Here is a 22,290-nt window from a genome sequence, read left to right on the forward strand (position 1 = left end):
GCACATCCAATAGTTGCAATTGAATATAAAAACAGCAGCCTGTGCTTTATATTCAAGAAGGAAAAAGGCTTTATTTGAAGTGAAGGGTCCCTACCTAAATTCATCTCAGCATCAAACAACTGCCATTCGTGATGGGGGAGGAGCATCCTGCATTATGGCAGGAGGTTAACTTATTTATAAAACTATACAAAATTCAATTAATTATGAGATTAACTTATTAAAGGTCCAAGAAATGAATCTTGCTTTTGGAAAAGTATCAAAAGTCTTCAGACCCAGAATGGCAGTCTTTATTATGTTTGAGTCATGGAGTTTCTACCACATCAGAACTTCAACAACAACACATTAAATGACATCTATACAATAAAACATGCTTTTTTTCCCTTGATAGCTTGGAATGTAAATAAATGCAAGCTTATTCCTTTTTTATTGAAAACAAACAAAAATTTGAACTAAGTGTTCGATAATATCAAATACCTGTTAGAAGGACATGTCCTCTGAATTAGACTTGGCTGATTAGTTCCACGTGGCTAAAAATTGCATTAAAGTCAGTCCCCTTTTTTTGGTAAGAAAAGTATCCCTCTGCTATTTGAGCTCTTGACGCATTGTAAAGAAAGTTTTATAAGTTTTAATCTGTTTTCATTTTCAACTAGTATATCTATGCCAACAGAAAGCATCTCTAAGACAATATACATTTTAAAAGTGCAGATAAGCAAAACTAAACTTCTTACATTGTCGACAAATCTAGGAATAATAATTTAATATTCTATTGCAAAATATCGGCAGCCTTAAGAGCAACATGCTTGGTCATCTTCCTGAAGCATTTTGGTTTGGTGCCAAAATATTTAGATGTAAAGAAAATATAATGTGACTCTTCGTTAATGGCTTTCAAGATAGCAATTTGCAGATGTAGCTTCTAACAGATTATCCAGGTTATCCAACTCTATTTATTCAAGAATTCATAAGACAATAACACACATACGAGTATATAAAAGTCACCCCCAAAACCACAGACATTTTACACCTTTGATCAATTTACCTAATAAGGATTACATAAGAAGTGTCATGTACGGCCCCAAATAAACTTCATACACAAAATGAGAAGACGTGACGTCACTCGAACACACCTGAACTTCAGACCCCATCCAGTCCGGCCCTAAGCTGGCTTTTTCCCGTCCCCGGCTTTCATCAGCGCCTTGATGGCTCGGGCCCTCATCTCGAGTTCCAGCAGCTCCAGCTGCTGCGCGGAAGGCTGCACGTCTTCCGGTGGAGGCACAGGCAAGGTGGCTGCTTTGGGCTCCTTGGGACTAGACTCTGCCAGTCCCAGAATCTCATTCACGCTTTTCTCAATGTCTTTCTCCAGGTCGTCGATCTGGCCGGCTTCATGCTGGGCCGTCGGTTCTGGGGCGGGGGGCGCAGCTGCTGCTTCGTTGCAGGAGCCTTCTATGTCGCTGTCGTAGGCATCGGCATTGATACTGAGGACATCACTGTCTTCGCCTTTCCCTGGAATCAACAGAGAGAGCCACGTAACCTACATGCCCTAGCCAAAATGTCCTTCCTCTTTATGACCACAGCTCGGCTTTATCCCCACCCCGCCATGCAGTCCCAAACACGTCCTTCATCACCAGCCTGTCTCCTTTTTCCCTGACTCAACTTGGAAACCAGATCGATTGTAATGCAAGTTTTAATATATTTTCATTCCAATTTAGTAGAACATGCAAGCAGTGGGAAATTTACTCCATCATATGCTGTTCCATGATCTAGTTTCCTAATTAAAATGTCATAAGGTTTTATATCACAGTGAAGCTTCTGCAGTATCAAATGAAAGCTGATGTTGAAAACCCTTTGGATAGATTATTGCTTATTATTGGCAGAGCAAAATTTAATTCTGGAAAAAGTTTAAAGTACTTCACATTATTTTTTTTTCCAAGGAAAAATACCATCAGCAAACTGGACACCATGTGCATTGCAATTATCCTAACTCTTTTCAAACACTTTGTTCCAAATAAATAAATTAAAAGAGAATGCCTAAGGACATTTTCTAAGATAAAACAAGTTTCATCAAGAGGAATTTAATTAGTAAAGTTAGTACACCACGATTTTTAAAAATGCATTTGCTATAAAGCTTCTATAACTGATGAAAAGAACTTGAAAGTAGTGGCTCTTCACGACAATCAGCCTGGCCATCACTGAAGTTCAGCTGTGAGGGGTTTAAGTTCAAGCACACATTTATAGCTCTAATGTGAGGTTTCCGGTGGGTCAGAAAACTTATTTACAAAACATAAATTGACAGGTGAAAACTTCTGATACTAGAATGGGTAGGAAGGACATAAGTTATTCACTTCCTGGGTTTGGTAACAGATAGTTCATCGACCTTGCCTAAGCAGGACCCTCCCATGTTCACAGAATCAAAATGACTCCCTGGTCCAACATTAAAATGGAAAAAGAATCAATAAATTATTTTTGTGCACATAAACAGATATTGTAAAACGCACAACTGCAATGATAAATATTTAATGCTAAAGAACATTTAAAATGGTTTCTAAAAGCAGCAAGAATTTCTAAATAGAACAAAAATTACAGAAAATTGAATATAGGCTTTGCCTTCAGGAATAACGCTTTATATAAATTATTCTAATTTGAGACAAAAATAAATGAAATAAATGCTAAGTGGCTCAGAGCCTCAAAAGTTAACGTCAGCATCTCTTTCACCTAAAGTTCTGCAGTCCCGGATTCCAAATGAAAACCTGAAGTCGATTTCAAAGATTTTAAAACATAAGATGCTCTTTAAAAAATGTAATTCCCACACACACACACACACACACACCCCACCACCTCCAGCCCTAAGTAGTTGCCAGGAGCCCGAGTGGCACAGTAGTCACTCACTGGGATTTGAAGTCACCAGCTGCCCCACGGGGAAGGAAAGGGCTTCCTACTCCTACAAGAGCGCCCCCTCAGAAATGCCACTGGGCAGTTGTGCCCTGTCCTACACAGTCACTGTGAGATGGCCTTGGCTCGAGGGCGGCGAGTGCCACGGTTTCACGGGGAGTTGCCAGATAATGAATCAAGCACAGACGAGCTTAAGGAAGGCCGAGTGCACATGCTGAAAACCAAGCTACCCAAGTCTAAACCTTACTCTGACATTCAGCATGTGGTTCCTAACAAATGTCTTATCCAATCAGCTTTTCTTTCCTGTAAAAAGGAAGCAAGTTTTTCTAGGATATTTCTAAAATCCATGATCTAATATTACAGGAAGTTAAAACTAAGCAAACCTATATAAAATCCTAATACTTTAAACAAGTTTCCTGATTTTTTTTATATGGTTACCATTTATCTTTCCCATAATAGGAGGGAGCTTCAAAGAGTTCACAGAAAAATGAAATTGAAAAACAATGGAATTTTTCCATTAATTCTTTGAAGGTCTCCTGAATTCTTCACCTGGAAGATAATTCCCCAAAAATTTAATGGCAGCAGTAGCCAATGAAAGATAAGACACAAGTTATTAATCTAGATTTTACTTAATTTTTTCAACAATCTTTTCAATAACAGATTTTATGTACAAGAGAATGGATTTGTAATGTATGAGCATTATAACCAAGGCCTATTTATCATCTTACTCCAAGGATTGGTGCATAATGACACACTAATACACAACTAAACAATTCTTTAAATGCTAAGTCACAAAGTTCAAAGTAAATGCACTTGTACAAATTAATATGTTGTGACTCCAGATGCAAATAAAAATTTTAAATGGTAGCAATTTAGAAGTTTTATTAAATAAATGGAAAGTCTATACTAATGGATACTAGACATATGAGGGGCTTCAAAAAGCTCTATTATTTTTTAATCCTGTTTTTCGATGAACTTTGTGAAGCCCCCATGTACTACTTACTCACAGACTGCAGCAATGTCTATAAGTGGTTATGGACATTTAAAAATAAACGGCAATGTACATTATGTCCATTCCTTTTTCTTTGGGAAGAAATCTACAACTTTCAGGCATTTGTCAAATAGCCTGCAGGCTCTTACATAGTTCGGACACTCCTTTGAGGTCATTTACATAAGCTTAAGAAGCGACCTAAGCTAAAGAGTCCCTGTACCCTGGGCTTATCACAGTAAGACTCTTTCTTTGACGTCATGTCCAATACCTGTCTTCAAGAAGACTACAAATAATCACGACATGATTTATGATAAAAAATTCAAAACCAAAACAGGTGTTTTTTAATGATTCTATCAGCGTGTAAACTAGAGGGGTACAGCTTTTACAAAGACCTCAGGGCTTAACTTCATTTAACATTTTAAAAGTCTACGGGAAAAAAAGAAAGAAAATGTTTTAATGTAAGCAAGTTAATGTAAGGTTATTAAAATGCATCAAGAACTATAAAAGACAGGTGGATCTAAGGTTAAATAACAAAAATGTAATTAAAAATCATTTTTAAAATTCCACTTAGAAATCACAAAAGACATCACATCAAAAGTAGTTCAACTTGCTGGTGTCACCAAACAGCAAAATAAAGTAATTTAAAGCTATAAACAAAGAAACAGGATACAATAATATAGTCCTTCTATAAATCATATCTCTACTAAGATCTCCAACCCAAATTACGGCCATCCAGTCCACTCTGAGCCACAGCCACCCCGAAGAACATGTGAAACTGTCCCTGTGGGTCTCTTGACTGTAACTTGTCTTTCTCCTCAGGAGCTCTGGTCCCTGAAATACTGCCTCTCATCAGAGGAACTTCAAAGAATAACAGCAGAAATGTAGGAATTGAGCAAACGGGTTATGAGAAAGCACTAGCCCAGTTCCAGCAAGTCACAGAAAGAGTTAAACATATTTCCAGGGAGAAAGTAACAGAACACAGGGGTTTGTGAAGCACTCGGCTACTATAGCTGATTCCCATTACACCTTCCTCCTGTCGGTAGATAGTCACCATTTCGTTTACTTTCATTTTCCCAGTCTCTTTGTGTTGCCAACTTGATTCATGCCCTAGTCAAACTGTGCATCAAGTACCAAGGATTTTTAAAATAACAGGCCAATTCATCTAGACTGTGATTATCTAGACAGCAAAATGAATCCATCATTACCCAAATTCATCACTGACACAGATGAATAAACGGAATAATTTATCAGAGAAATATTTGTTTACATTATTCAGTGGCGTGTAGTTAGGAACAGGGGATAAACCAATAAACGCAAAGTATCCCACCACTAAATAGAACACCCAACACCTTTTATGTGTTTTATTGACAGAGGAAAAAAATATTCATTAAATTCATAGGACTCAGTAACTTTAAAAGTAATATATATTCAATATAGATTAAAAAGGAGTTTACCACGTAGTAAGAAAGCAGAATGGACTACATCTACATTGCTTATATAATCAATAACAAACTGGCATTTTTAAAACCTTGAGTTTCTAATAACAATCAATTCACTGAAAATAGTCCAAATGCATAAAATAAGGGCTTTTCTAATGTTCTGTGTGGCTGATTCATATGTGTGAAGCCTCTTGATGGAGAATTATTAAAATTAAGCCAAGACTCAAATGCTAGAACATGGAGCACTGAAACACTTGTTTGAATTCTGTGCAAAACGGCAAACTGAGCATACATACATATCTACTTTATTTCTCTCTCAAGAACTCACTGAAGTGACAAAAGAAACTTAAAAAGAACAGCACAAAGTGTAAGTTAACTGAAGATAAAATTAAGAAACACAAACTGAAGCAGCCACAAGGGGAAAAACATCAGAATTAGATAGAGAGAGTTAAGATTTCTCAGAAAGGAGGTAAAATTAAAGGATGCAAACTAAAAGAAAAGATTAGCAAGACCTATTCTTAAAAACAAGTGACTATATGGAGCCTCCACATAGCAAGTGAAGGGGAAAGCTACTTGGATTAAACTTCAGGTACCCCCTCTGCCCACAGAGCAGGGACGGGAAGAGCCTACCACGCAGCGTGCATCGGAAAGTGAATTATCGCAGATACAGTTAGGTTAGAATTTAGCGTCTTATCAACTTGATTTCCCTTACAATCCATTTTTAACTATTTTTAATATTTCTGTTTTCTTTTTGATCGAGGTTTCGATCTGTTATACTTTGTCGCCGTTTTTAGGTTTTTTTTAGTTTTTAATATTATTCTGCATATGAAATCCAGGCAGGGGTAAATCTAGAGAGACAGGAACTGTCCTGGGCGGTAGCTAGGGGAGAGTGGGGAGTTAATAACAATGAGCACAAGTATGAGGGAAATGTTCTGAAAATGATTGTGGTGATGGTTGTACAATTCTTCATGATGTGACTGGATGATTGAGTTATATGATATCTGAATTATATGGCAGTAAAACTGCTAATAGAAAACCAAAATTATGAGCACAGGGTAGAAACCAGACAATTCACAAAATGTAAAATACAAAGAAAGGGTCAATATACACAAAAAAAGTCCAAATTCATAATTAATCTGTGAAATAAAAATAAGACATTACTTTTTATTCATTAGTAAAGAGTAAGACATATCCATCGGGAGGCAGGAAGGATGGGAAAATTACTAAGATGTGTTGGCATGCTGAAGCGTATTGGCCATGCGTGTTTTAAAAGTAAGAAGCACTCTCCGTGATTTACAGCGGTTACTTCCGGAAGGAGAGTGGACACGGAGAGGGAAGAGAAGGAAATGAGTCCCACATTTTCCTGTATGAACGGAGGCATTTTTCATTCTTTAAAAGAACATTGTCTGGTAAAAAAGCATTAAAATAAAAAAGGTATTTTGCAGAGTTTTTGTAACATCATGTAAGCAGACCAAACCAGTGTCTAAGACAGAGCAGCTCATTGAGAATGACATAAAGGGAGGCTGTAATCCAAAACAGAGACTCTCGACTAGAGGCAGCCAAGACGATGATGTGGAGAAGAATAACGGCAAAAATAAGGAGGGCAGGAGTCATTAAAATAATATTTATTGAGTACTTATTATGTACTTCTCTAAAGTCGTTTACATGTATTAACCATCAGTGCTCATGGAAGATCAAGCAATGCATGGCAATGGATAAGTCTACTGCACAGGACCTCTTTAAAATGGTGAAAAGCCAGTGGGTTACTTTGCGGATAAGGTGCACCTGAGCCAAGCCATGGTGCTTTCTATCGCCTCGTATGCATGTGACAGTTGCACATGGAATGAAGAAGACCAGAGAAGAAGTGATGTGTCTGAACTACGGTTCTGACAAAGAATACTGAAAATACTATGAACTCCTAAAAGAACAAACAAATCTGCTTATGAAGAAGTACGGCCAGAATGTTCCTTAGGGACAAGGATGGCCAGACTTAGTCTCACATAGTTGGGGACACGCAGTCAGGGGAGACCAGTCCCTACAAGATACCATATTTGTTAAAGGCGAGGGGAAGCGACAAGAAGACCCTCAACATGATGGACTGATGAACAACGGCGAGGGTGGCGTGGCACTGGGCGGTCCTCCAGTCTGTTGTACACAGGCCTGCTGTGTGCGACAGAACCGACCTGGCAGCACTTAACAACACCACCCCATCCGATCCTCTACCAGCACAAAGAAACTGGCATTCAGATTTATTATCTTTTAGAAATGGTTAAAAAATGAGGAACAGAATTTAACTTGCCTGAGAGCACGCACCTAGTAAATGGCAAAACCAGAATTTAAACCCAACTATAGTTACCAAATCCTTACATACTTATCAATTCTATACTGTCTCCAGACCCTGACAGAAGCAGAAGGACCACAGAAGCTTCAGTGGTTGGATTGATGGACTGACTTCATTCAGGCTGAAGATACCTTCTCGTATGTCCCTTAAACTCACTTAAATATGAAGGAGACCGTTCAGAGTGTATAATAAAAATCGATCAATAAGTTCTTATTCTTCTTTAGGCTCCATATGAACTATGTAAGGCAGCAACCGAAACTGCTACTTAAATCATCGATTACAGAAATGAGTAAGGAAAAAGGGCAGGAATCGGTAACAAAATCTGGATTCAAGTCCAGCGGTGCAGTGGGGGAGCACATTGGACTGCCAGCAGTTTGCAATTACCAGCCTCAGTAGAGCCAAGATTCAGTCTAAGAGGGCCACGGGGCCGTTCCACTCTGCCCTCCGGAGTTGGAGTCCACGCGGCGCAGGCAGAGATGGACTAGCTTCCCTTGGGCAGGAGGCACAGCTCTCCAAGCAGACGTGTTTTATTGGTTCTGGCAGATATGTGTGTTTTGCTGTGAAAGTTGGTAGCAATACTGCTTTGAGCAAGTCGACCGGTGCCATTTCCCAAAAGCATGTGGCTTACTTACTGTCTGTGTCACATTCTGGTTAATTCTTACGAATCTCATAATTTTCAGAATGCTCCTACACACTTTAAGCACTCCGCTGTATGGTATAAACCTAACTTTAATGGGCACGGAGACACAAACACACAGGATTCACGTGGAAGGCCTCCGAGGTCTACCTGAGGACCAGCCTTTCCCAGGACCAGTGTTGCTCCACGGCCCCGAGCACTGCCTGCAGGTTGGAAGGCGCAGGCTCTAGGCTGTCCTAGGAGCAGGTCTGGGGCTCTTAGGAAATCTATCACAGGACAGAAAGTTTAAAACAGGTATCATCCAAAATAATGAACCAAATCCTTTGTAATTTTATTCTCACTAAAACAGACGCAGGTCATTATGCGTCCAAACAGCTTGCCAGGAAACTTTTAAATATATATTTTTTAATTTAGAGAAGTCACCATTAAATGCCGCAGAGGAGCCTTCAAAGGGCGCGGAAACAGTATGAGCTAATCTGCCACACGAAATGCAATTTTCACCCTTTCACTCAACTACTACTTAGAGAAAGAGACAAATTAAAAAGCTGGAAGGATTCTGTTTGGGGTCATTTGCTGGTAATAACTTGTGAAAAAGCTCAAAGGAGTCAGCAAAAGAAATGTAAATTCTTAAGTCCCACTGATGGCTATACCACCATCTCCTTTTACGTCCCCACTTGCTGAACTGGCCATCATTTCCCCAGAGCGGGCCTTGAAAACTCCTTTAAAGCACGCAAGCTCGTGTTTGGAAGCCGTATTCTGTGAATGCTTATTTGATAAGGCCAGTCAAGGAGATAATCAAGGGCTAGAGGAATGGAATTAAACACAAACTCTTACAACAAATCAATGGGACCCATGCGTCTTTGCTTCAACTCCAGACAGCTTGTAACTCTTTCAGGACACACACCCCTAGTTCTGCAACACTCAGGCCTACAGTTTGGGAAGCAGCAGAACAGAATTTCCAGCAAAGGATAGTTGTATGGCAATCTGCAGTTGGGGGTCATATAAACCTTCTGAAGGACAAATGCGGCTTGGTCACCTACTGAGCTTACTGGTTTTCCATTACAATGCAATAAAAGTTTTGGATGCTCTTTGTCTCATCATATTTGTAATTCTGATGACTTGCTTTTATTCCTTCAACTACAGTTGTGAAGTTTAAGCACAACTCAATTCCTTTTTATCTGAAAATCCATTTCTTTCTTTTTTTTTTTGACTCAAACTCATCTGCGTACTCATCTTTGCTTCTCCCAATACAGCACTACTCTAGAAAACAATAAAAGCAAAACTAGAAATCGGGTGAACTTTTGCTGGGTGGCTTCTGATCGCTCATAGGAGCCTTAGTGGCACGGTGGGTTACACTTCGGGGTGCTCACAGCAAGGTCAGCAGTTCAAAATCACCAGGCGTTTCCTGGGAGAAAGATGAGGTTTCTGACTGCCCTGCAGCTGCACAGCCAGATGCCATTTTAACCTTGTGCTAGCGGCTCCCTCCTATGGCGGCTGTGTTTTGTCTTTGCCTCTGTTAAGCCTTCATAAACGTTCACTTCAAATGAAAAAATACAGAGTTACATTCTCAGAAACCCACAGGGACAATTCTCCTCACGGTCACTACGATTCAAAATCAACTCTACAGGAGTGAGTACACAGTTGGTAGGATACCTCAGACCCTCTGATATTTAAAATCTTTGCTTAATGATGGCAAAATCTCTCAGGCCACACCAGTTTTTAAAGTGATAAAGCCAGAAACGATTGCGGTCTTCAGTCCTTTGTGGTAGTCGAAAAGTATAGCCTCTCAATTTCTTTGTCCATGCAACACTATCATTACAACATTTAGAGTGCTCACCCAGCGTACGCATGTGTTTACTCATAAATTAATGTGCACTGGTATAATCACATAAACGTAAGCGGAAATGTTAAGGGGCAAATAGTCATGCTTACATATGTCTTACTGAGGGAGTTCTAGGATTGCCTTCCCTTCTTCCCTGGGTAACCACTAATCTGAAAGGCTGAAAAAGCTCCATAGAAAATATTTATTCTGTTTTCATCCCATAGCTTACCTACTGGCAATCAGACACTTTAATCCCTATGGAAGTCTACCTTTCCACTTTCTGAAGTTTCTGTTAACAAGTTTCAAAGCTGTCTGTCATTCACTATCTAACTCATGGGCTAGAAGGTCAGTATATAATTGTAGGAAGCAATAATTTTTTTATTATTACTAAAAAAGGAAAAGAAAGTGAGATTTGATACAACACAAAGAAAAACTCCGTGTGCACGCTTGGGGCAAGTATGTCTGCATCCAGTAAATCAAAGTAGTCGTTTACATGAGAAAATGCCTTAATAAGTGTCTTACTATCATTTCTGATATTACAGAGGCACATTGTTTATTTTAATTATTATACTCAAATAAATGAATTTCAAGCAGCTATCATATCTTACAACTAAATCAAGCACCTTGCCTTTTCCAAAAAAATTTTTTTTAATGTAAAGATAACAGAAAAAAACTTTTTGTACACTTTCCTCCTGTTTCCAACTAAACAACTTTAAAGAGCAATTATTAAACATCTCTCCAAGTGCAGACACTGCTCTAGGCTTTGGTCTTCATAAAGATCTGAACAGTATAAAGGATCTTCAAGATCAAGGCCCAACAGCTCAGCATTGCTTGCATTCGCTCTACAACAGCGCCACCAAGTGACGGCTGTGTAACCTGTGTCTGAACACCTCCAGTACCATGAAGGAAGACGGCTGAAGGCAACTCACTGCATTTTTCTGGTAACGCTGACTCCCTGAAATAGATTGCAACAAAATCTGTCTACTTACCCCAATTTCACTCTCATACACCACATAAAAAAAGCCCCACCGCTTTCATTTTAAATGCCTTCAAATACTGTCCATTAACTACTACAATCCTTGAAGCCCTGGCGGCCGACTGCTAATCCAAATGCCCTCCGCAGGAGAGAGCAGAGAGCGGGCGTCTGCGCCTGCAAGGTGGAGAGCGTGCGCAACCCTGCGGGGCGGGGGGGACTCCAAGGCAGGGGTTGTCTTTATCTTCTTGTTTACTATGAACCTCAACTATTCTTTTCAGCCTCATATGCCTCAGCTATGTTTCACGTAAACTTAAAAAAATAATTACTCATGGAAACTCCCAGGAAGGAATGCAAACATGAAACCTTAATTCTTGAAGTTAAAATAGCTGAGTAATTTGCAAATTTATGCAGTTGTTACCTCTAAAGCAATCTTTTAAATACAGCCCAATATTTTAATATTGCTGTGTCAATTTACGTATTTTTTTAATGTCTGCAGGAAGAGAATTCATCAAGACTAGCGGATGCTTCGTTGGTATTTTAAAAAGAATGATGACAAAATAGCATAGGCAAATAGCAGTTTTCTTACTTTAAAACTCTACTACATGATGTATTTACAAAATCTGTGGTAGCCCTTCACTAGTTTAAAACCGAGTCAAACACTGGCAATGATACAGCTCAAAAACCCTCCGGGAAGTTAACCTAAGATCACAGATTACACATGATAAGTTTGCTGTATGTGTACTTGCATAAAAACACCACATTATGGTGAAGTGGCGATGCCAGGTGGGTGGACAGAGGGTGGGGTGGAAAGGGAGAACAGATTACAAGGATCTACATATAACTTCTTCCCTGGGGGACGACAACAGAAAAGTGGGTGAAGGGAGACGTCAGACCGCGCCAGATAGGACAATAATTTTAAAATTATCAAGGGTTCATGAGGGAGAGGGTAGTGGGGAGGGAGGGGGAAATGAGGAGCTGATGCCAGGGGCTTCAGTGGAGAGCAAATGTTTTGAGAATGATGAGGGCAATGAATGTACAGATGTGCTTTACACAATTGATGTCTGTATGGATTGTGATAAGAGTTGTATGAATCACTAATAAAATTATTTTAAAAAAACAACACAACATTAAAGTGATATTGTATTACTGGTTTAAAAGGAATGCTTTAGAAAACTAGCCCTAACAAAGGAATTTCTATTTTACTATAGTACCAATCAATCAACAAATAGATTATTTTTACATTTAAATAAAACTCGCACATTAGAGGTGTTTTTGTAGGTCTGAGTCCAAGGTTAACATGTGGTACAAGTTAGTTTACAATCTGATAGATGAATGTCAATAGCAATAGACGAAGAAATGCCAATGTCTGCTTAACAAATTCATAGTATTTCCCAATGTTTGAATATTTTGGAAGCTGAAAAACCTGAAAATGTAATTTACTTGCCACTACATACCAACAGTATGTATGTCATATAATAAGAGTATTTTATTCTAAGAGAACAAAAGGAAAATTCAATGTTGTTTTGTTTACTGGCCTGCTGAACAATGGATTATTTAAGCTTAGATGAATTATTTCAAATGGGCAAGCCATCAAATGAAATGACAGCATGTGTTTACAAGGAGCATTGTTACATACATTCCGTGAGCAAGAATTACTACTTGGGGAAGAAAAGTTAGAGAGAATGTTAACACGCTTTTTGAAAGTTTTGCATAGTAAAAACAAAAAATATAGTTTCATCTAGAAAAAGGTGATCACCTTTATTAAGCCTACCAAGATTTTTTTTTCCTATTCTACCTCAGATTTTTAGGCAACTCTAAGCAAGTTACTTATGACTTGGCCAGACTTTCAGCTATGCTGACATTTACTGGGATGCTTGGCTACATAAATGAATCCTGTAGATTATTTATGCTGCCCCATTATGCAACAAAATATTTTATGCTTTCGTCATTTTTATAGACATTTTTCTAAAAGGCTGTATCTATTTCCCTGCTTTGTTGAACGAAAGTGCTGGAACTGGCTTTCACCATTCCCTCCAGGCTGAGTCAGCACAGGCGCAGGGCTGCTGCACTTGGAATTGCATTCTCACTTCAGCTGCCGCCGCTCCCTCTGGCCCCAGGGAGTGTCCTTGAGACCTCTTTAAACCCCAGAGAAGTCCACAGGCTCCTGTGCATCAAAGGCCTGCGCTGTGTGACAACTAGCCACTTGGCTACTTCGCAAACTACTATCATACTCCTTATTCCCAAGAACCCTGATCAACTGGCCCCCCCAGGTTTTTCTATACTTTAGCTGATGTTCTTTCTTCCCCGGGTGATCTAACAGGATGGCCTGCACATCGCTGCCTATGCACAAGGCCAATAAAAAAGCTGTGTTATCCAAATTATACCTGGTGGTATGAGAGCTGAACAAAGGATCCACTATATTATATATGAAATTCATGTGTCACTGGAAATTTTCATACATGACAATTACATGTAGATGAAACTATGGATCTGAGTTCATGTATATGGGTGGCATTCAGAAGTTAAGCTCAAAGATATAATTTTGTCTGGCTGTTTATGAGACTAACACAACAGGACTTCTGAAAAACACTGAGAATTATCAAAATCATCAGACCTTCAAGCAGGCTTCAAAAAGTTTGTGGAATATTGGAAGTAAAAAATAATTGAATTTCTCCATGATGTTTCTGAAGCCCTCTCGGATCTATAAACCCCAATCACAAACTAGAACTGCAGTTTGTTTTCCCCACATATAAACCAAATGAATCACACACTCAAATTATACAATTCATACTGCATTTTCCTAACTCAGTATTTGTGGCAGACCACCATAGGAGGGAAATTCTGCCCAAGTAAGAGGGTGTTCTGCTTCTCTACACAAAGTGCATTCTATGACCCAAGATTTGGGAAAACTATTTTAAGACATCAAAGATCGTTCATGTTTATAACAGATTCCACAACCATCTTGGCACCAACCGATACTCACTACTCTAAATTAATGTTATCAGGAAAGGAGAGAAATGTCAAGACTAGCGGTGACATTTGAGATCCTAATAAAGATTTATTCTACTTTCAATTTTTCTTACTGGCCATGAAAAGAAAGCAAACACATTTAAAGGATTAGCCCTATTAATTTAACTTGTCTTGAATAAATTACAAAGTACTACTTTACTTCTGCTAGATGGTACAGACAAAAACTAATGATGTTAAAAGATCAATTAAAGAGGTAGAAAATAGGCAAGAAGAAAACACCTCCTCAAAAAGTTTTTATAACTTTTTAAAGATAGCCAAACTTTAAAGTTAAGATAAAGTTATCCTATATCATTTTCCCCATATTCAACCCAATCACAATTACAATTGAGAAGATGTAATTGAAATTAAGTTATTGGAGATGACAACGATGTCTGTGGGAAGTGGTCACTCTGCAGCACTGAGGCAGAGCCAAGCGGGTGAAGGAGTCACGAGCTGGAGACTTGATTCTCGATGCTTTTGACCTTGGACCCAATGAATGAATCTGTGTCCCTAAAATGAAATGGAGCTGAAATACTGTGAAAATGTATTACAGTTAAAACGCTCCTACTCCTCAGGGGAGGGTTTAAACAAAATAAGTGCTTTATCCATACCTTGTTTTAATTCCACACCTTCAGGATGCTTGTTCTCCCTCAGAGATGAAGTAGAATCTATGTCTTGTCTGAGGAATGAAAATAAATAAAAACAATTTTTGAAACTACAGTTAAATCAAATGATATTTACTGTCCACTTTCCCAGTTACGCTGGGCGCTTGAAAACACACTGCCCTCTTCGCAGCCCTCAGGGCAGCATTCAGTGCACTCGGCAAATACACAGAGGCAGAAGCAGCAGCACCTCGTTCCAGCTGAAGGGTGCACTGCTTTATAAGAGGCAAACCTGGCAGGGAGGTAGAGAGGAAGCATGCTTTTCGCCCGTCTAGTCCTCTGCAGGGTAGCTGATGGGAGAAGTCACCACTCACAGCAGTGCCCCACAATTTCTCAAGTTCAACTGTTAAATTTAGTGGGCACTTTGGCATTCAAATGATTTTATATTCACCTAATTTCACACCTCAAATGCTTTGATGTCTGCAGTCTGTGTGAACTGCATATTTTATATGTAATATACATATGTAATCAAAGTAAATGGATTAAGTATAAGATTTTGCAAAAAAAGTTTTGATTCATCGTGTACCGCAACAGTGCTGCCAGCTAAACTAACGGTCTCTCTTAGAGAGTGTTAATATTAATGCCAAAAATACTTTTCAGCTTGAAAGTCAAGTAATCAATTAAGTTCAACAGTTCAAGCGAGAAAGGTGACCATTTTCTATGAGTTTTCCTAGTATCTAACCTTCTGAGAAGTTTTATACAAACCCTAAAACTAACACACTAGATATATTTAGGGAATTTGCTACTATTTCTATCCAGTTAATAGCAGCAAATGACTCAAACAGTCCAAGTCTGGAAAAGGCTTGTAATGATGTATCTTAGAAGTTTACAACGTTCTTTCACATCAGCATAAAGTGACACATGTTCATTTTATTAAAATTCCACTAGCTTAAGCATTAACTCATACACAGACTACAAAATAACTTGGGTTTGGTGTTCATTGTTACATCTCAGAAATTTATAATTAAGATGTCTCCATTTTTTATGCTTATTTCTAACATCACCTACTATTTAATCCTTTTACCAAAATAACTGATTGGCAGATCCAATGGAGAAGTCAACAATGCTCCATAAGAGGCAGATTAAGTGTCTACAAAGCACTACACTGAAAGCCTGGCAAGGAGTAGTCAAAGTGTACCACCTGAAGCCTGGCAGTCTCGGCATCCATTCCTATGTATCTTCCTTTTGAAAAAAAGTGTTTGCTTATACCTATAGATTCTTACGAGCCCTGATTAGTCTTCTAAACATACGCGCCTGAATTTACAAAGAAATCCCTTCAACCGAAGCATGATGTAGCAGCACCAACAGACAGATGAACATGCGTGATACCCAGGAAAGGCCACGGTTGAGAACGCCTAACTTATGTTTAAGGAAACATCAGACAAACTCAAAACGAAAATAAGGAATATTCTATTCAAAAAAAGGGGAAGAGAGTTTGTTGTTATTGTTAATATCAATGTTAGAAAAAGACAAGGCTTGCGGGAATATTCCCGGTGAGACGAGGCTGAGGAGACATGATAATTAAATGTAAAAACACATCTGAGACAGCTGAGCTAGGTGGGGGAAATGATATAAAGCACATTATTGAATCAAATGACAAACTGATACACGGATGGCAGAGAGTATAAAAATACTGTAGCGATGCTAAATGCACACAAGTTATAACTGTATTGTCGTTGTGGGGGACACACTTTTATCTTTCAGAAAAACACACAGTGGAACAGTCCCAAGTACATGCCATGACGTACACTACCACCACCACGTGCCTCAGAGGAAAAAGCAGGATGCGGACAGACACGCACCACACACATAAGGAAGGTGTACAAATGTAATAAAATGGTAATAAGTATATCCACATAAGTGGTCATATAAAGTTGGTATTTATTTTTCAGTTATCCTTGCAACATATCAATGAGCTTAAAATTATATCTGAATTAAAACGTTTTAATGAATGCAGCAAAATTAGCCTCTTGGTGGAAGGCCCCTAAAGTCCCTTCAATCAAAATGAGACCTTCTCTACGACGACTATGTGCTCTCAGAAGCAATTTTTTGTGTCCAACATGACTTCCTATAGCATTTGATCTATTTTTTTTCAAATGCGGTTTGATCCGGCTGTCGGATACCTCCAAGCACAATTGCAGATAGTAGGTGTAGGTCACCACCTTGTGGCTGAAAGTGGAAAGCCAGCCTTTCATATAGGCATTATCAGACATTGAAAACACTTCCAAAAACAACTTACGAATGTTAGACCTATGCTCGCTAATCTCTCCAATTTCACATTAATTCAATGTAAAGATCTTCATTAAATAGTATGAAAGGTGATATGCAAAATGAGAAGTGTGGTTACTTTTAAGAAAATTACAGCATGTAAGTATGATAGTTACTTAGTTTTATACGAGAATTTTTTAAAAAACTACCTTCAGCAAACAAAAATCAGGTAGCAGAGGTAGAAAATACATTACAGTGTAGCCGCAAATGACATTTAAGCACTTCTACCACACTTTAAGGCTCTGCGATGGTGTGTGGGGTACTTGTTGTGCCAAGCATAAGGCGGTGAGGTCAAGTCCACTAGCTGCTCTTGGGGGAAAGATGAGACTTTAGGCTCCTGGAATGATTTGTAGCCTCAGAAACCCACAGGTAGTTGCCAATCTGTCCTAGAGAGTCACTGTGAGTTGGAATCAACTAGATGGCAATGAACTTAAAAGAGTTTTTTGGTATCAACTTTTAATTTAAAAGTTCTACAACTGGAAATGGAGTAAACAAAAGAAAACAGACAGGGGAGGCACAGGGATGCGGAGGCAGAGACAGAGAGGGGGGAGAGGGAAGGAGAGGATGTAGGGAGAGAAAATAAGGGGAACAGAAAGGCACTCTGTGCCAAAGCTGGTTTGGGGACGAATCTTTTTTTATTTAATCATTTTATTAGGAGCTCATATAACTCTTATCAAGATCCATACATAGATTGTGTAAAGCACATTTGTACATTCGTTGCCCTCATCATTCCCAAAATATTTGCTCTCCACTTAAGCCTTGGCATCAGCTCCTCATTTTCCCCACTCTCTCCCCGCTCCCCCCTCCCTCATGAACCCTTGATAATTTATAAATCATTATCATTCTGTCATAACTTACACTGTCCGACGTCTCCCTTCACCCAATTTTCTGTTGTCCATCCCACAGGGAAGAGGTTATATATAGATCCTTGTAATCGGTTCCCCCTTTCCACCCCACCCTCTTGGTATCGACACTCTCACCACTGGTCCTGAAGGGCTCATCCGCCCTGGATTCCCTGTGTTTCCAGTTCCTGTCTGAACCAGTGTACATCCTCTGGTCTAGCCAGATTTGTAAAGTAGAATTGGCATCATGATGGTGGGGAGGGAGGAAGCATTTAGGAACTAGAGGAAAGTTGTATGATACATCGTTGCTACATTGCACCCTGACTGGCTCCTCTTCTCCCTACAACCCTTCTGTAAGGGGATGTCCAATTGCCTAGAGATGGGCTTTGGGTCTCCACTCTGCACTCCCCCTCATTCACAATGATATGAATTTTTGTTCTGATGATGCCGAGACCTGATTCCTTCAACACCTCCTGATCACACAGGCTGGTGTGCTTCTTCCATGTGGGCTTTGCTGCTTCTGATCTAGATGTCCGCTTGTTTACCTTCAAGCCTTTAAGACCCCAGACACTATACCTTTTGATAGCCCGGCACCATCAGCTTCCTTCACCACATTTGCTTATTCGCCCACGTTGTCTTCAGCAATTCTGTCCGGCAAGTGAGCATCATGGAATGCCAGTTTAGTAGAACAAAGTGTTCTTGCATTCAGGGAGTACTTGAGTGGAGGCCCAATGGGGACGAACCTTTTAACAACAATCTTTGTGTTTCTTCACCATTAAAAAATAACAAAATTATTTCTAAATTTTAAATTCCTTCCCCCATGTGCAGTGGCCCTTCTTTGTTGCTGCTGCCATCGCTCGGGGTCACGGAGTCAGTTCCCACCCACGGTGACCCGACCCGATGCACAAACAATGAAACCAACACTGCCGGTCCGGAGTTGGTCACTTCATCTCACTGGGGTTCTTTTTTTTTGCTGCCTCTCCATGTTACCAAGCATGCTGCCCTTCTCCAGGGATGGGTCGCCTCCTAACAGCCTATCCAATGTATGTAAGAAGTCATGCCATCCTTGCCTGTGAGGAGCTGTGGCTGTACTTTGTCCACGACAGATTTGTTTATGCTCGTGGCAGTCGATGGTACTTCCCATGTTCTTTGTCAGCACTGCTTGTCTGTCAGTTTGTCATGCTGGAAGCTATGTCACTGGTATTTCAAAGGCCAGCAGGGTCAGTGGAGCTTCCAGACTAAGAACAGCCTATGAAGAAGGAATTGGCTGTCCGCGTCAGAGGAAATAGCTGATGGAACCCTTACGCACAGCGTGGAAACACTGTCAGATACTGCAGGTGCCTTCTTTAAGCAGCTTAATTTGCAAGCCTGGCCTTGAAACATAACATGGGCCCTGTATCTGTCCTTGGGATTCAGTGTCTCAAATCCATTTCAGTCCATTTCCATCATTTCCTCCCAATACAGTTAGCCATTTCCAATTCTTTCTTAAAACAATAATTTTAAAATAAAATGTTTTTAAGCAAAATAATAAATACATTAGGGAGATTTATGAAATTTAAGAACAATCACACATGTGTTAGCAAATTTTAAAAATATTGTTTAAACAGGAAAAATCCATTTCTTATCCAACTGAAAGATACTGGAAAATGCCTCAATGGAAACATGGAAATACAACCAAACACAAGCTGATTCTTCTCATTTCAGTAAAAGTGAGCTGACAGAGAAGCAGATAATATGGCACTACAAAAGAAAAGCCCCAGTTCTCTCCACCATTTAGGGATTAAACAACAGAGACTGAGTTAAAGTAGCTTATCTTCTAATGAGCGCCTACTGTTAAAAATGATCATGGGCAAGAAAACAGTTTGGAAAAAAAAGGGGGGGGTGTTTAAGAACACGAGTTATTGGATTTGAAGACAACAAGGTGACAGAAACCAATACTATGGTAGTGAAGAAAGGACAGCCTACACATTACTGGAAGAGAATAGAGCCCCCAAACAAACCCAGACATATGAGGGGGCTTCAAAAAATTCACAAATTCCATTAACTTGTAATTGCATTTTTCCAAAGATTTTTTTAACTCTCTTGTATAAGGTTGATTTTTTTTTTAGAAAAGGTAATTCAATAGGTAAAGAATAATTTTTGAGCAGTACTAATATAATTGGATACCTAGGTAAATGACTATCCATTTTTTGAAACAAATTTGAAAATAAAAATTAATTCAAAGACCTCAATAAAACATGCTATTATTATTGGGAGCTGCCGTCCAGTAGTTTCCGACTCGTAGGAACCTTATGTGCAACACAACCAAGCCTGCCTGGCCCTGCGCCAGCCTCACAATTGTCGTCATCTTTGAGTCTATTGTTGGCACTCCGTCCATCCATTTCCTTGAGCATCTTTTCAACGGAGCTTCTCCTCTGCCAAGCATGGAGTCCTTTTCCAGGGACTGGTCTCTCCTGAAAACGAGTCCAGACTGTGTGAGACAAGTCTCACCATTCTTGCTTCGGGAGCTTTCTGGCTGTACTTCTTCCAAGACAGATTTGGTTGTGCTTCAGGTAGCTCAGGGTACTTTCTTTCCATAGTCTTCACCAATCCCATCATTCAAATGCGTCGATTCTTCTTTCTTCCTCACTGTCCAACTCTCACATGCATATGAGGCAACTGGAAACACCACGGCCGAGTCCGGCCAATCTTCATTTTTGAAGTGACACTTGTCCTTCAACGCTTTCAACAGGTCTCATACAGCCCATCTGCCCAATGCATCACATCGCTTCATTCTTGACTGCTGCTCCTACCACTTATCTGCCAGTCTGTCCTACAGTGGTGGCTCACATGTTGCCAGGTGATGCTGGACGCTGTGTTACCAATATGTTTAATACCAGCAGGGCCACCTAAGGTGAACAGGTTTCAGTGGAGCTTCCAGACTAAGGATAGACTACAAAGAAGGAATAGGCTGTCCACCTCTCAGAGATTAGTCACTGAAATTCAATGAGACTGAAGAAGTCCAAGATGTACTGAATGCGTTGGCACAAATAAAAGCGCAAGAAATCGACAGAATGCCAAGTGAAATGTAAAACATAAATCTATAAATTATGGAAGACACGGAACGAATCTTTGTGTCTCTAACTTAAATGAAAATTTCTTAGATAAGACATTCAGAACATGGCCTATATATAAAAATAATAAATTGCACTTCATCAAAATTAAAGAATCCATTTCCTGATCATTCAGTTGCTCACAGAACTCACCTATCAAAGTCTGTATTTTTAAAATTGGCTTTAAACTGAGGATCAATTCCATCAGATAACCATATCTACAAATATCCTTTCTGCCGTATAAGCTAACATTTAAAAGTTTCAGGAACTAAGATAAGGGTATCTTTTTAAGGGCTCTTTTCAGCCAAGCAAAGGCAGAGAAAGGTATATCTGTATTTTCACTAAAATTGTACAATTTAAGCATCTGTTACAGTATCAGTAATATTTGTGAGTTTTGTCATGAACACATTTCATAGATATTTCCATTTCAAGATATAGCTGTTTCAGATGATCAAAATACAGTTTAAGCTTATTGTGACTTCAAAATTATGGAAGCTACTAGAATTCTGCCACATTATATTAGTTAATATATTGGAAAGGTACCTATATCACCTTGTCATGATTACCCATTTCAATATAACTGGCTTCCTTCATGAGCCTTGCAATTCCTAAATTAAATACATACACACACCATTCTTCAAAGAAAGGCTCAAAAGACTTCTAAAAGGATTTGTAACATGAAAAAAGTATTAGAAGTTCTGTTTTGGAAAAAGATCAAAAACAGGAGGTGGGTTGGAATTTTTTTTCCAATAGGGATTATCTTTAGATTGATATTTTCTCTATTGTAATAGCCCTCCAAATATCCTAATTCCAAGAACCTGTGGATATTAGCTCTTGTGACAACAAAAAAAATCTTGGCAGATGTGATTTAAAATCTTTAGATGGTTATTCTGGCAGGTCTGAAGTAATCACCAATGTCCTTATGGTGCGGAATCAGCGGAGACAGTGGAATAATGAAGGGAGCAGAGACCGGAGAAGGTGTTGAGAAGACAGCGGCATAGGCCAAAATCCAAGACATGCAACTGGCCGCCAGAATATGAAAGGCAGGAAACAGATTCTCCCCTTAGAGCCTCAAAAACAGCCAGTCTTGCTTACATCAGTAACAATGATTTGAGGCTTCTGTCCTTCAGAAATGTGCAGAACAATTCCATGATGCATACCTTCCCAACACAATCGCCAAATACAAACAAATGTGAAAAAAAGCTGATGGTGTCCGGCTACCAAAAGATATAGCATCTGGTGTCTTAAAGACTTGAAGGTAAACAAGCAGCCATCTAGCTCAGAAGCAACAAAGCCAACATGGAAGAAGCACACCAGCCTGTGTG

The 22,290-nt window shown here is 39.4% G+C and overlaps 1 protein-coding gene across 2 annotated transcripts in view; it reads right to left on the reverse strand.

Moving 5' to 3' along the window:
- Positions 1 to 740: 740 nt before the first annotated feature.
- CAAP1 (caspase activity and apoptosis inhibitor 1) overlaps positions 741 to 22,290 on the reverse strand; it is a 39,664-nt gene continuing 18,114 nt past the window's right edge. The window contains exons 5-6 of one of the 2 annotated variants that reach the window (XM_075560002.1): positions 14,713 to 14,780; positions 741 to 1,500 (exon numbers count right to left, since the gene is read on the reverse strand). In XM_075560002.1, the coding sequence (XP_075416117.1) occupies positions 1,154 to 1,500; positions 14,713 to 14,780 (415 nt within the window). In that variant the 3' untranslated portion in view covers positions 741 to 1,153. The remainder of the gene's footprint in view (positions 1,501 to 14,712; positions 14,781 to 22,290) is intronic. The other variant, XM_075560003.1, reaches the window with a different exon arrangement.

The sequence above is a fragment of the Tenrec ecaudatus genome, chromosome 10 (genome assembly GCF_050624435.1).
Source record: "Tenrec ecaudatus isolate mTenEca1 chromosome 10, mTenEca1.hap1, whole genome shotgun sequence".
Classification (NCBI taxonomy): Eukaryota; Metazoa; Chordata; class Mammalia; order Afrosoricida; family Tenrecidae; genus Tenrec; species Tenrec ecaudatus.